General features: G+C 46.6%; 1 protein-coding gene across 4 annotated transcripts in view; it reads left to right on the forward strand.

Moving 5' to 3' along the window:
• fstl5 (follistatin-like 5) overlaps window positions 1-14914 on the forward strand; it is a 553829-nt gene that overhangs the window by 514885 nt on the left and 24030 nt on the right. For all 4 annotated transcript variants that reach the window (XM_080193441.1, XM_080193448.1, XM_080193454.1 and 1 more), the window contains one exon: window positions 1386-1535. In XM_080193441.1, the coding sequence (XP_080049567.1) occupies window positions 1386-1535 (150 nt within the window). The remainder of the gene's footprint in view (window positions 1-1385; window positions 1536-14914) is intronic.

A 14914-nucleotide genomic window follows, 5' to 3' on the forward strand; every position in this document is an offset into this window, starting at 1 on the left:
TCTTGTAGCCCGTGATAACTTACAGACTTTGCCATAGTCAGCGGGAGTCTGTGTGGCTAACCTGGGATTCGAGTTTGGTCCAGTACTGTCTTTGATGGATCTCCATAGATCAGATCTGGCTTTCTTGTATAGCCAAGATGTAGAGATGCCGGCATTGGTCTGGGGTAAATACAGTAAGAAGTCTCACAACACCAGGTTAAAGTCCAACAGGTTTATTTTGTAGTAAAATCCACTAGCTTTCGGAGCGCTTGCTCCTTCATCAGGTAAGTGGGAGTTCGACTCACAAACAGGGCATATAAACACACAAACTCAATTTACAAAATAATGGTTGGAATGCGAGTCTTTACATGTAATCAAGTCCCAAAGGTACAGACAATGTGAGTGGAGAGAGGGTTAATCACAGATTAAAGAGTTATGTATTGTCTCTAGACAGGATAGTTAGTGAGATTTTGCAAGCCCAGGCAAGTCATGGGGGTTACAGATAATGCGACATTAACCCAAGATCCCGGTTGAGGCCGTCCTTATGTCTGCAGAACTTGGCTATCAGGCCCTGCTCAGCGACTCTGTGCTGTCGTATCGTGAAGGCTGCCTTGGAGAATGCTTAACGGAAGATCAGAGGCCGAATGCCCGTGACCGCTGAAGTGTTCCCCAACAGGAAGAGAACACTCTTGCCTGGTGATTGTCGAGTGGCGTTCATTCATCCGCTGTCGTAGCGTCAAACAAACAAACGTCAGGATTCTTAGTAGCAGATTTATTTTGGTGTTTTAGTTAGTGCACTCAGTATCTGAGTGAGAGACCTGATATCAGGATATGGTGGGCAGGGATAGGGGGCAGCGAATGTCCTTGGTGGCAGATCCTTCCCCCTCAATCTCCCCATGATGCACTCCATCATGCCATCACTCACCTGTGTCTCAGTCCCTCAGCAACCTTAAGCTTCAGGTACCAGCAATAGTGATGGTGCCGATCAGTGAAGAGCTGCCAGCCGCTAATCAATTCCATTTCCAGTGTCATTAATCTCTGACTAGGCTATGCTGCCCAGTTGAGTGCCTGATTGGCATTTAATTCAGCAGGCCTACTTTGAAAAGAGTGACACAGGCCTCTCACCAGCTCTCTAGCTAGTGTTGAGACAACAAGTACAGTATATTCCACTCAGTTTGTCAGTTCAGGTGCAACAAGGATGATATGCCTTAATAGGCATGAGATCTGAAAGAACATAAAAATGTATCTGCTGATATTTGTCTGCTGCCTGAACACTTTCTAAACTTCATCATTTGATAAGTTTACTTTGGTTTTCCTGTTGTCATGTCAAAACAGTTTCTTATTTCACCTTTATTATTAATTTTACATGATTACTGTGAATCTTTTCTCCCCACATTGATTCATAGGATGAAGTCTGCCCCAAAGTTGAGGGTGAAGCAGTCCAGCGGTGTGTTTGGGCTACGGCTGTGAACATCAAAGACAAGTACATCTATGTGGCGCAGCCAAAGCTGCACAGAGTGCTGATTGTTGATATTCAGTCTCAGAAAGCAGTTCAGGTCTTTATTGCTTTTTTTTACATTCTCTTCCATTACATTTACAGTCCATTAAAAATATGAATAAAAATATATTTTGTCACTTAATATGTAAACATAGTTTACAAAGTCAGTAGTACTTGAGTTTGCATGAAACTTCGTTGGAATAATTAATGATTTTTCTTTCTGATTTTGACACTATTCAAACGTATTATGAAGTTGACCTGCAGCTTGGAGTATCATATAAAAATATTTTTGAGCTTACCGAATACAGGTGCATAGATTTTCATATGCAAGTAAATTGTATAATTACATAATTGTGTTTATGCAAAATCTTATTCACAGTTATTTTGTTTAAAGTCAACTATGCTATAAGTGCTATACTTGCTGTTTTCTTTATTCTCTTTGAGGAATATCTTGTTTAAGTATTGAGTGCTGATGAAATTAGTGGTTTGAAAACCTTCACCAGAATAATCTTTTATTTGAGTCAAATTCTTTTGTTTGTGATTCCAACACAGTTGTTAACAATTCATTTTAAATTAAAATAAATTGAATTAATTAAAATAATACTGTCACCTTGCAGGATTTCTGAATGTATCTCAATGGGAACATCTTGATGTAATATGTGCTAAAAAAATTCTATTATCCGATTAGATATATCTTCCAAGGTGCTAGATCCACAGAGTAGCAACAGTACGAAATGTAGGTTCAGATCCAGAGTGTTTTAAGCAATGGGATGTATTTTAGATATCCCATTGAGCTTTCAGACCTTTTGGGCAGAAACCCCACTGAAATGTAAGATCATGGTGGACAGGGAAGTGGAAGTGATTACTGCTGGATAGCAGGTTGGTTGAACATGTGTGATCTTGCGCGGTTTAGTTTATTATTTATGCATCCATGCAGAGCCCAACAAATCTTGTGGTGGGGAGGGGAAGCATTTAACTAGCCTTTGCTCTTTACTCTGAGCTCTAACTCCCTTCTTACTAAATCTGACAGTTACCTTTTTTGGCCCTCGGCCTAATCCTTCCTGTCTTTTTCCTTTTGAACTTCTGTAATATCTTGGAAAGATTGGTGGCCACCAAGTGGAGTAACTAAAGCACTGTTTATTAACAAGAATAACTATACGCAGAGAGTGAGAAGATACTGCCAATTGCTTCAACCCCATTCCCCAGACTGCCTTGGAGAGCCTGCACTTAGCTTCAGGATTTGTGCACTTTGGCCCAATTGGCCAAACAGGTCATATGACCCTCTGAAATCTTACTCCTTAAATGGCTCACTACGACATCACCCCAGTTCATCCCTTATCAACACATATCAACAGATACCATATATGAATTCTTTAACATAGTCCATTATAAAGTTAGTCTGGCAGGGGTTTTCCTCTCCTTTTAGGAGCGACACAGCTCAACAGGAAATGCCTCAACAGCAAGTGTAGATTTGGTTTGATTTTCAGAAATTGGACTTCCAACTTGTAAAGGTGCATCAGTGCAGATCACTTCACCAATTCCCATTCCCTGGCCTCCCTGTGTGGGTTTGGTTACCATCTTCCTCGGTTGTAGCCAACCTGCATAGCCTCTTCAACTTCACATGGCCTACCTGTGTGGATTTGGCCCATTAGCCCACTGGCATTACTCTGCCTCCCAGAATCATAGAATCATACAGTGCGGAAGAGGCCCTTTGGCCTATCAAATCTGCAGTGACACATGAGAAACACCGGACCTCCCACCTAAATCCATTTACCAGCACTTGGCTCATAACCTTGGATGTTGTGATGATCCAAGTGCTCAAGTGCTTGAAGGATGTGAGGCAACTACTATCCTCTCAGGCAGCACACTCCAGACTGTCACCATGCTCTGAGTGAAAAAAATTTCCCCATATCCTCCCTAAACCTCAACTGAACCTCAACTTGTGACTGACCCTTAAACTAAGGGGAACAGCTGTTCCTTATCCATTCTGTCCATACCTCATAATCTTGTACACCTCGATCAGGTCACTGCTCAGTTTTTTTCTGCTCCAATGTAAATAACTCAAGCCTATCCACTTAAATGTTCCATCCCAGGCAGCATCCTGGTGAATCTCTTCTGCACCCTCTCCAGTACAATTACACCCTTCCAATAGTTGATGAAAAGAACTGCTCACAGAACTATTGCTATGGCCGAAGTAAAGTTCTATACAGTTCTAACATGACTTCCCTGCTTTTGTAATCTATGACTGAATTGATAAAGGCAAGTGTCCCATATGCCTTTTTCACCACCTGACTAACATACCCTTCCATCTTCAGAGATCTATAGACAAAAACGCCAAGAACCCTTTGTTCTGCTAAACTTTCTAGTGTCACGCTGTTCGTAGAATACTTCCTCGTCAAATTATTCCTTCCAAAGTATATCATATCACATTTTTCAGGGTTAAATTCCATCTGCCACTTATCTGACCATTTGACCATCCCACATATAACTTCTTGTAGCCCAAGACACACTGTTAACAACCTGACCAATCTTTGTGTCTTTTGCAAACTTACTAATCCTATCTTCCACAAAGTCAACTATAAGAAATCTCAACACCAGGTTAAAATCCAACAGGTTTGTTTGGAATCACGAGCTTTCAGAGTGCTGTTCCTTCAGTTTAGGTTAATTTACAAACACAGCATATATAGGCAAAGACACAATTGCAACATAATTGCAGATTAGACTGTGAAGAATCGCTGAAATGTGAGTCTTTACATGTAATTAAGGCTTTACAGGTACAAACTGTGTGTGATTGTGTGTGTGGAGAGAGTTCGTAGAATTTTGTAAACCCAAGCACTATGGTAGACGTTAAAGTAGTGTGACATGAACCCAAGATCTCAGTTGAGGCTGTCCTCATGCATGCAGAACTTGGCTATCAGTTTCTGCTCGGCAATGCTGCGTTGTCATGCATCTTGAAGGCTGCCTTAGAGAATGCTTACCCTAAGGTCTCTTCCAGTCAGGGAGCACTTCATAGTCAAGGGCATTCAGCCTCCAATCTCAGATGTCTTTCCTAGTTAATAGTGGCACCCACCTTGGAGGCCCAGGTCTTAACAGAACCCACAGTTTCTGCTAGATTTGCATTTGAATCTGGAATTAGAGGGAGGTGTCATCAAAGACCAACAGGCATGCTGCAGGTTTCATCCCAGGAAACTCCAACAGTCATTCCACCTCCCATCTGAGAGTGACCCAGTCACCACTAAGGATGTCCAGGGAGAGTGCACCTGCATCTGTGCAGGAGACCGTTAGCAAGCCAAGGATTTCTAGGCTAAAGGCAAAATGTAGTTGTTGCTGGAATCTGAAACAGAAACAAAAAATGTTGGAAAATCATGTTGGCCATCATGACAGCATCGGTGGATAGAGAGTAGCGCCAATGTTTTGAATCAGGATGACCCTCCATCACAGCCTTCTAGGCCTTGGACCACCAGAAGGTATCAGCCAAGATCATCTCAGTTAACAGGGCATAGCAGCTAACAGGCTACTGTTAGTGCGAGTGGGTGAAACGACCACTAGGGACTCAGGGTGAAGTTCAATAACGGCACAGCTTTATTTTCTTTTTACGTCAACGGAGAAGCACAGTCAGGACATACAATCGGACTGTCCCGAAAGTGCTCTAAAGACTCCCCCACAAAGGGCTACAGTTATACCTGAACTTCGCGTTTCAGATGCTAATCCTTCATTTACAGTATTTGACTTCAGCCGTCCTGTTTCGATGTTTTCGAGTGTTGGAGCAATTGTTTTAAGTGTGTGTTAATCGTTTTTGTCTGGTTGGTTATCAATGATCTGGAATCTCTGGGGTTTGAACCATAGGTGTGTTATTGGTCTCAAGAGTTTTGAGGGGCCAGGGACGCTTCCTTAACTGTGTTAATTTTAGGTGTCTCCATGGGTTGTTTGACTGGTTTAGAAGTGCTGATTTTGATGGGGTGGAGATGTGTTCTTTAATTTAGTTCCTGTAGGTGCCATCCTGTCCAATTTCCCTTATGTGCTAGCCCTCATTTGCATTCTAAAAGCATGCTCAGTGTCTGTTACTTTGTGATTTTAGTGGAGGGCTCTGAGGATAGCTTTTGTTTGCTTCCATTTTGTGTGCCCAATTTCATAAAATTTGTTGTCCGACAACTGTTCCCCCCTGTCGGTCGGGAGCGGGCTTGTTCCGCCTCCCTCAGACCAATTTCCTTAACAAATTTTATGTCCAGCGCTCCCTGCATTTGCACACTGCACTCGTACAGTTTAGGGGAGCCCCGGGTTTGTCAAATTAGGTATATGCGGGAGAAGTCTTCCCGATTTGTTAATTGTCTCATATTGCCAATCATTCTGATTAGTTCCCTCCTAGTTTTAGTTTTCTTGCGCTGGCAGTATGTGTAGCACATTATGACCTCCCAGGATATTGCCAGTATGAGTTGGATGGCAACCAGTATGTGCGAGACTATCCGGATCCAGGAGTGAATGTCTACACTTAGACCCCAGTCCCACACCCTCTGAACCCAGCTCTGTAAGGCTGACTCTGTGTCATGCTCTAGGGTTTTGATATGTGATTGTAACTGGTGGTATAATCGAACAGAGCGTCCCACTTTGAGACGGAGCTCTCTCAGTACTTCTGCTAAGTGTGGGATGGAAGCCTATTCTGGCTCTCGGTAATATTTGAGGTCGTCGCTCAATGGGTCCGTGGCATTCAGTGTCAGGATCTGTCTACTTCGGATGTTGGTGATGTGGACCTGGCCAATAGTGACCGGTCGGCGAGGGGTGAAGCAGAAGTTTGGGCTGGGGATCGGGCATGTCAGCCTGTTGTATACGAAGGATGTTCTTGTTGTGGCTACACAATACCTGCCTCGTCCTCCATATCCTGCCCGGGCAAAGTGTGGATCTGTGGGTGTAATTTCTAGGGTACAGCCCTGCGTACTATTAAACCCACATTCAGCTGTCTCTCCTTGTCTTAGTGGGTGAGGGCAAATGGTTATCTCTCCCCTGTGTTTGCATCCTGAGAGGGAGGTACTGAACATCACGCCATGCCTTGAGATGGCCGTGACTTCAGTTATATGGTAGCGGAGGGAGGTATTGCCTCTGACAACACCGATGTTTTCAATCTGGAAGATAGGGAATGGTCCCGAGTCTGGTGTAACTATTGGAATCAATAGGACCATCCCTACTCCCGTACTCTCGCTAACCTCGCAGTCGGGGATCACTGGATATACCCGTGTCATTCCTTTCAAGGTTCGGCTATCCAGCACCCACTTCTGATCTGCGAGTTGTGCTAGCCGGGTGCAGCCAATCCAATCGGGCACCTCCCCCCTGTGTACCTGGTCCAAACTATGCCTTAATTGACCTATCATCCACTGACTGTATGCATGGCACAGCTGTCCCTTGTTGTACCCGGGCAGTATTCGCTCTCTCTCTATCTATAACACGGTTAACGGTACGGGCGTGCTTCCATCTAGTTGAGTATGGGCACCCCTCTCCCCCAAAACAGCCTGCTCGGCTTGTTGGGCTAGTGACCGTTGCAGGATATCTTTCATCGCTCCCTTCAACTGTTCTTGAGTCCCTGGATGTCAATTGAGTTAACCACACTGGATCCGGTGTTTATCCCTATGAGGATGTCATTGACTATACCCCTTTTGCTTCTGTGTGTGTGTGTGTGTTGTCTCTGTAGTGTGTTGCTCCCATCGCATCGATAGCCCGCTTTATAGTTTCTCTGCCCAGCATTTGGTATATACCTTGTGTCTGTTCTGAACAGTATCCCGGCACCTGGATCCCTGAGATATCGATCAGAACAGACACAATTTTGTGTTTCACATTGTCATATACAATTTCTCCCTCGTTCCGTAACACCAGTCCTCCCTCCGGCCCCCCGCTCAGCAAGGGGCAGGATAAGATTTCGGGCATCGTGGTCGTGGGGGCATATGTTGTAGGAAGTGCAAAACATACATATAGTGAGACTACTGGAGCCTCAACTAGTCCATAGTACCCTCAAATATCAGTGTCCGGTTTCAAAATGTCTCTTTGTGGCTTGATCCGTGGGTCTTCGGGAAGGGCGCAGATCGTCCCAAAGGTGCACCCAGAGTCACTCAGCCAGTCTGGCCGTTGGATACATGTTTGGGTCTTATCCAATGTGCAGGTGAAGCAGATCACATCGAGACCTGGGTGGACTTGTAACCATGAATTGGAATATATTCTGTTGTTCTCGGGGAATGGTGCTGCCGGCATGCACAACGCCTCAGACGTATTGAATATTATTCCGTGGGATTGTTGATAGGTGGTGTGCCCCTGGATGGCGAACCTTGACAAGAAGACCATGGATAGGGCCATCCTCAAAGTGGTTAACATTATCCTGGAGAGGGGTAAGAAGGGTACACAAAGCCTGGTGGCCGCCAGGTATTAGAATGTTAGAATTAATTAATCTCTATAAACTGGTCTACTTAGGCATGTCTCTACATATATATACATATTAGAGCCATAGCTGAGGTGTGGCTCTCCTCCGTCCAAGAGATGAAGGTTGTTAATTTGATCTCCGCTGTGTGGATAGAGGCGGTTAGTTATGGGTCGATACGAGGCCTGTTTATATCGACGGACTATTCTTGTCTTTACAGTCGGTCTGTCCTGTCTCCCCTCCCCCCTGCCGGGGTGGTATGCCTTTAGCTGTGACCAGTGTTTCCAGCGGCCTTTCCCTTTGATGTCAACACAGGCACATGTGAAGTGTGTCCCTTGGTCGGAGTCTAGTTGTAGTGGGACTCCCCACCTCGGGATGAATTTGTATGCTAGGATGCGGGCTACAGTGGTGGCTTCGCAATCCCGAGTTGGGAATGCTTCCACCCAGCAGGTGATCGATTAAGACTAAACAATATTTCTTCCCTCGGCTAGTGGGTAGGGGGCCTATGAAGTCGATCTGGAGGTTTTCCCAGGGTCCCTTTGGTCGGGGTTGGTGGACCAGTTTGACTCTCAGGGGTTGGCCGGGGTTGTGCTGGGCGCATATGATACAGCGCTGGCAATGTTTGGCTACATCCCGTCCCATCCCTGGCCACCACCAATCAGCTGATAGTCAGGCCAGGGTCCCATTCCGACCGGAATGGTCAGGCTCGTGGTGGAGTCGGAGTAGTTTGGTGTGTATAAATGAGGGGGTGGCTACTTGGTGCCCTTTGCGCCACACTCCATCTTTGTCCCTGGACGCCCCTGCCTGTTCCCACTGTGTCACCTCATCTAGGCTGGTATTACCCTGCTGTTTATAAATATCCACTTCCTCCAAGGGTGCTGTTGTGGTAGCGGCTATGTGCGGGAGGGCTTCCCCAGCTGCAGCCTTGGCCACAGCATCTGCTATTTGGTTCCCCTTCTGTTCTGCTGTCTTTACCCTCTGGTGGGCTTTTATCAATTACGGTTGCTTCTGAGGGCAGCCTGGCTGCAGCTACCAGGTCTCGAATTATATTTTCATGCTTTATGCAGCCCCCCGCTGTGGTGACGGCCTTTTCCAGGCCGTCATGTAATCGTGGACCACCCCGAATGCATATTTGTTGTCAGTATATGCATTTACTGTCTTTTCCCTTCCCGTCTTTAGGGCTTCCGTGAGGGCTATGAGTTCGGCCATTTGGGTGGTGTCTTTTGCTATCAGTGTCCCCTCTTGGTCTACTACTGCCCAGCCTATGCGATATTGTCCCTCTACTTGTCTTCGGGACCCGTCTATATACAGTGTGAAGTCAGGGTTATCTAGGGGTTGGTCATTAATCCCTTCCTCCACTTCAGTGTCTGGGTTAATCGGGCAGTAGTGCAGACTTCCCTCTGATAGGAGTCCCTCAGCAGGGTTCTTCCTGGTGTCTTGCACTATTTGGACCGACCAGTCTCGGGGGAGGAGTACCGATTCCCAATTGGCCCTTCGGGCGTCCGGCTCCAGAGCCGGCCTGTGTTCAGGAGCTCGACGATAGTGTGTTTTGTGTGTAAAATGATTTGTCCTGACATAGTGATTGGTTCGCATGCCCTGACTGCCCAGGCGGCGCAATCTAGAGCCGCCACACATTCGTGCAGTCCCTTGGCTACCGGGGACTGTCGGATAGAATAATATGCCACCGGCCGCATGATACCCCCGTATTCTTGGGTTACCATGGAGCTATAAAATCCCTTTCCTGAGTCATAAAAGAGGTGGAAGGGTTTAGTTATGTTAGGCAGACGTAGGGCTGGGGCTGCTAATACTTCTGATTTTACGCGGGTGTATGCTACCTCCTGTTCGGGTCCCCACTCGATCATTTCTGCTCCTGGCTTTCCCTCTTTGATCAGCCGCTGAATTGGTTCGGTTAGGGATACGAACTGGTCAATGAAATTCCGGCAGTAGTTAGAGTCTCATAACTCTGCACACCGCTTTGACTGTGTTTGGACGGGGCGTATTTACAATCGCAGTCTTCCGATTGGAGGGGAGGGCTTTCTTTCCTTGGCTTATGTTGTGTCCTAAATACCGGACCTCAATCTGTGCCTTGGTTGGGTTGATTTTAAACCTGCAGCCTGCAAGGCACGTAGGATTGTGGACAGGGCTCCTATGTGTCCCGTGAGGTTGGTGGAGGCTGTAACGATGCCATCCACATATTGGAGGAAGGTACTTCCATATGGGGACAGATCACAGTCCTCAAGGGCTTCACTCATAACTCAGTGGAAAATGTTGGGGCTGTTGTGGAACCCTTGGGGGAGGCGTGTCCATGTGTACTGTTTCCCTCCACAGGTAAAGGCGAACCTTCCCTGGGAGTCCATGTGAAGCGGGATGGACCAGAATCCATTTGCTATGTCTAACACGGAGAAAATACCATGTTCAGGTCGGAGTCTGTTAAAAATAGTGGATGGACTCGCAACTATGGGGTGTTCTTTCAGGGTTAGTTTAGGGCAGTGTAGTCTATGGTCAGTCAGTAACTTCTGTCTGGCTTACGAACTGGCCGCATCGGAGAGTTGGTATTGGACACTGGGTCTTAAGATATCCTGGGCAACCAAAGCCTGAGCAATTTCCTCAGTGGCTTGTAGTGCCTCGGGCTTTATGGGGTATTGTTTGTGGGGAGTGTGGACTGGCCCATGTATGTGTAGGGGAGGGATTCTTACGAGGTTGCAGTCTTGTTTTTCCTTGAACACCCAGTATCCCTGAATCCCACATATATGTATATTATTTAAATTCTATACCTTTTAAGCACAATCATGGCCATTGATTATACTCAAAAGGCTAAGAAATTCCAAGAATCTATTTCAATTTAATCCAATCCAATTTCCAAATTTTATTTAAACTTTGTGTCAAACCCCACTGTTGTAAAATCACAATTAGGGGAAGAGCATTAAAACATTAATAAAACAACAAACAAAAACATTGATACAGCCTCTTTACCAAACACACACATGAAAGCTTTCAACATGCATTCCACATTACCTTCATCAGGTTTTTAATTAGATTCTTATTTTGTCTGCTAGATAACAGGTGAGGGACCCTTCTGGTCCCCATTCAAAGGTGGTACTGTTGCTATCCAGGTTGCTTTCCTTTACTAGGGTCAGCAGTGTACCAACCCTGGCTCTAATGCTTTCACAGATACTTGTGTATGTATCTCTGATTGGCTTACGGTCTCGTGTTCCCACTGTTAGTACATTTGTACCTTCAGTGACAACCCACAGAGCCCAGCCTGCATGTAGCGGGGAGATTGCCACTCTCAGAGGCAGGTGAGCTCTGTACAGCCTCTCCGCAGGGGCCGCAGAGTACGGAGAGACTACTGACTACAGTGACCAGGGCCACTAGCTCCTACCCAAACTCCTATCGACTCTCAGAGGGCAGCTGTTTCCTTATCTCCCAGGGTGTCACCCGGACCTGGGTGCGGACTGGTGTGTAGTCGACTGCAGGTCAGAGTCCCCCGATGTGTAGTCATTTTTTCACGCTGCCAGAGGTCTCCTGCTTGTAGTGGTCGAGGCACTCACAGAGGCTCCAGACTCAGTAGCGCCCGGATATGTAGCAAATTCCTCGCGGATTTTGCCCCCAGTGGCCCGATCTCTCGTGCCTGCAGAGGTCCTCACCGACTTGCAGCGCCCGGACATGCACCGAACTCCGAGAGTCCGATCCCAGTGGCCCGAAACCTTGGACGTCCTCCTTAACCTTAAATCCCAGGGTGCTGTCCCTGAACCTTAAATCCCAGAGTAATATTCCTACCCTGTAATACCTGTTCTGTCGGGTCCCCTAGTGGGCAGTCAGTCTGTGGTCGGGCTTGTCGGGGGTCAGCGGAATGTAAAAATAACACAATGAATCACAGTTCGTGATCCCAGCCGCCCACCCAAAAAGAAACTTAAACCCACGTTACCGCTATGCAGCTACTGAACAGACCCTGTTCACAAGTTCAGATCGCGGCAGCCGTGAAACACCGTTCTGACACTGGGACACTAATATTCCGCGGGTTTGATGAAATGAGTAAAGATACTCACCCAGTGCCAGGAGACGGCATTCCTGCGACGGTCGCGATCCTGGACGAGCCCCCAAATGTTAGTGCGAGTGGGCGAAACGACCACTCCGGACCCAGGGTGTAGTTCAATAACGGCACAGCTTTATTTTCTTTTTATGTCAACGGAGAAGCACAGTCAGGACATACAGTCGGACTGTCCCGAAAGCACACTAAAGACTCCCCCACAACGGGCTACAGTTATACCTGAACTTCGTGTTTCAAATGCTAATCCTTTATTTACAGTATTTGACTTCAGCCATCCTGTTTTGATGTTTTTGAGTGTTGGAGCAATTGTTTTAAGTGTGTGTTAATTGTTTTTGTCTGGTTGGTTATCAATGGTCTAGAATCTCTGGGGTTTGAACCATAGGTGTGTTATTGATCTCAAGAGTTTTGAGGGGCCAGGGACGTTTCCTTAACTGTGTTAATTTTAGGTGTCTCCATGGGTTGTTTGACTGGTTTAGAAGTGCTGATTTTGATGGGGTGGGGATGTGTTCTTTAATTTAGTTCCTGTAGGTGCCATCCTGTCCAATTTCCCTTATGTGCTAGCCCTCATTTGCATTCTAAAAGCATGCTCAGTGTCTGTTACTTTGTGATTTTAGTGGAGGGCTCTGAGGATAGCTTTTGTTTGCTTCCATTTTGTGTGCCCAATTTCATAAAATTTGTTGTCCGATAACACTGCCTCCACCTCAGCTGCTGATGTTAGGGCTGCATCTAGAAAGAATGGTAAGCAAAGAAAGATTGAGAAGTATTGAAGGCACACAGGTAGCACAGCTGTACACTGATGGTTTATAGTCTGCACATTTGATGGTTTATAGTCTGCACATTTATAAATATGTCTTGAATGTAACATTTTGCAAGTCACTATGCTAATCGTTGCTTCGATGTCCTTAGTCAATCAAGGCTCAGAATCCATTCAGGAATCTCAATTGATGCAAGTTCTCCCACATTATTACCAGAGTGATTAGGCTATAATTCCAGATGTGTAAGATAAAGCACTAGCCAATATGTGAACTGGCCCTTCCTCAGGTCAGCTATTTCTCATAGCTCACAATTTTGTGGCTTTGGGTGATCTGTTTATTGAGCTCATCGCATCTCCTATTGCTGCTGTGCTGTTGCCATGACTACACTTGGGAACTTAAATTAGCGACACATGTGCCAAGGTTAATTGAACCTGTGGAATTGCCTGCCCAATGAAGCAGTTGAGGCTACTTCATTGAATGTTTTTAAGGCAAGGATAAATAAATTTTTGAAGAGTAAAGGAATTAAGGGCGATGGTGAGCAGGTGGATAAGTGGAGCTGAGTCCACAGAAAGATCAGCCATGATCTTATTGAATGGCAGAGCAGGCTCAAGGGGCCAGATGACATACTCCTGCTCCTAGTTCTTATGCTTTTATGTAAGTGCGAGTTCAGGGGTGAGAGATGAGCTGGAATTCTCCAAAAAAAAGTTATGTTGAATTCGTAGGAAAACTGGAGTAATAATGGTTTTTTAGTGGGAGTTCACACTACAATCTCCCACACTGTGCACTGCAGAAGCCACCACATCATTCGATTTCAGGGGGCAGCACCTATTCCCACCTGGGAGGCTGAAACTAGCGGGTCTCTGCGTATGCACAATGACTCCACACTGTCAGCCTCCCATTTGCTGAGCAGCTCAATTGCTGGCCAGCCCAGGATCCCCACAGAGCTGCTCTCCCCAACACTCCCACGGCCCTATTGCACCACCCCACCATTCCCGGGCCAGCCCAACGCCCGCTCCCCAGCCCCCACTGCAGTGCCAACCCTTCAACAGGCAGAAATCCACACCCCCCCAGCCCACTCTGATCTTCTCTCCCCTCTATCACTGAACTGCTGCCCCAACCAATCTCAGTGCAAAGTGGCAGGGGGATACCCCTCCACCAATTGCTATCTCAGCCCTATCTCCATTAATGCCCCTTGACATTGCCTGATACCTGATTGGCAGTGCCAAGGTGCCTGCTGGGCATTGACAGTTTGCCCCTTAGGCAGTACTGGGGGCACTGGCTAGCACTGCCAGGCTGCCCATGCCCAGAGGGCACCACCCCCCACCGCCTGATTGCCCATCCTTATTCCAGTGGGATCATCCCGATAGTTCCCCGCAAGTGGGGACATACTGTAAACCCCACTAGAGGGAAACAATCTGGCGGGGTGGGGGGGAGGCTAGCGGGTCGGAAATTTCAGTTCCCGGCCCACTAATTATATTTAAATTATATTAAAAACAGATTAAAATTACTTACCTGTCTTCCTGCCAGTTTCCAGCACAGATCTGACGGCACCAGAATTCTGGCACTCAGAGATGCGCTTGTATATATGATTCCCGCATGTGCCCAGCCGTGAGATTCTCTGACCCTGCTGCACTAGGAAATTAGCACAGCAAGATGGGAGAATCAACCCCACTGTCTTTGCAACAAATGAAATCCTGGGACTTCCCAAACTGTCTGTCCTTGGTGATATGTCAGTGTGACCATTTAGCTGAATGAGGCAAGTTGTTGTTGTTTGTCCATCATCGTCGATAAGGACCTCGACACCATTAGTCATTTTTGAGGCTGGTTGTGGTGTGTCTGAAGATGATTGATCAGGCCAGTTTGGGCATGGAATGTCCTGGCACATATTGGACAGATTTGTGTAGACACTGTAGTTGTTGCACTGGTGGCTTTGGACTTGTGTGGCTCACGCTTAAGTTGTGTTTCAGCAATGCACCTTACTTTGTAGATGTGTGGATGAGGCAGCGCCAGGTAGGGCAGTTTTGTGCCACTGTTTCCCAGGTGGCTGTGTCTATGTCAAGCGACTGCAGGAAGGCCTTGAGTGTGTCTTTGTAACGTTTCTTCATTACATGCGAGCTTCTTCCAGCAGAGAGTTCCCCAAAAAGGAGCTGGTTGGGTATGCACTCGTCCGGCATACGGATGACATAACCTGCCCACTGGGTCTGCGCTCTCATCAGCAGTGTGTAGACTGATGG

The sequence above is a fragment of the Carcharhinus amblyrhynchos genome, chromosome 1 (genome assembly GCF_965287045.1).
Source record: "Carcharhinus amblyrhynchos chromosome 1, sCarAmb.v2.hapA, whole genome shotgun sequence".
Lineage (NCBI taxonomy): Eukaryota > Metazoa > Chordata > Chondrichthyes > Carcharhiniformes > Carcharhinidae > Carcharhinus > Carcharhinus amblyrhynchos.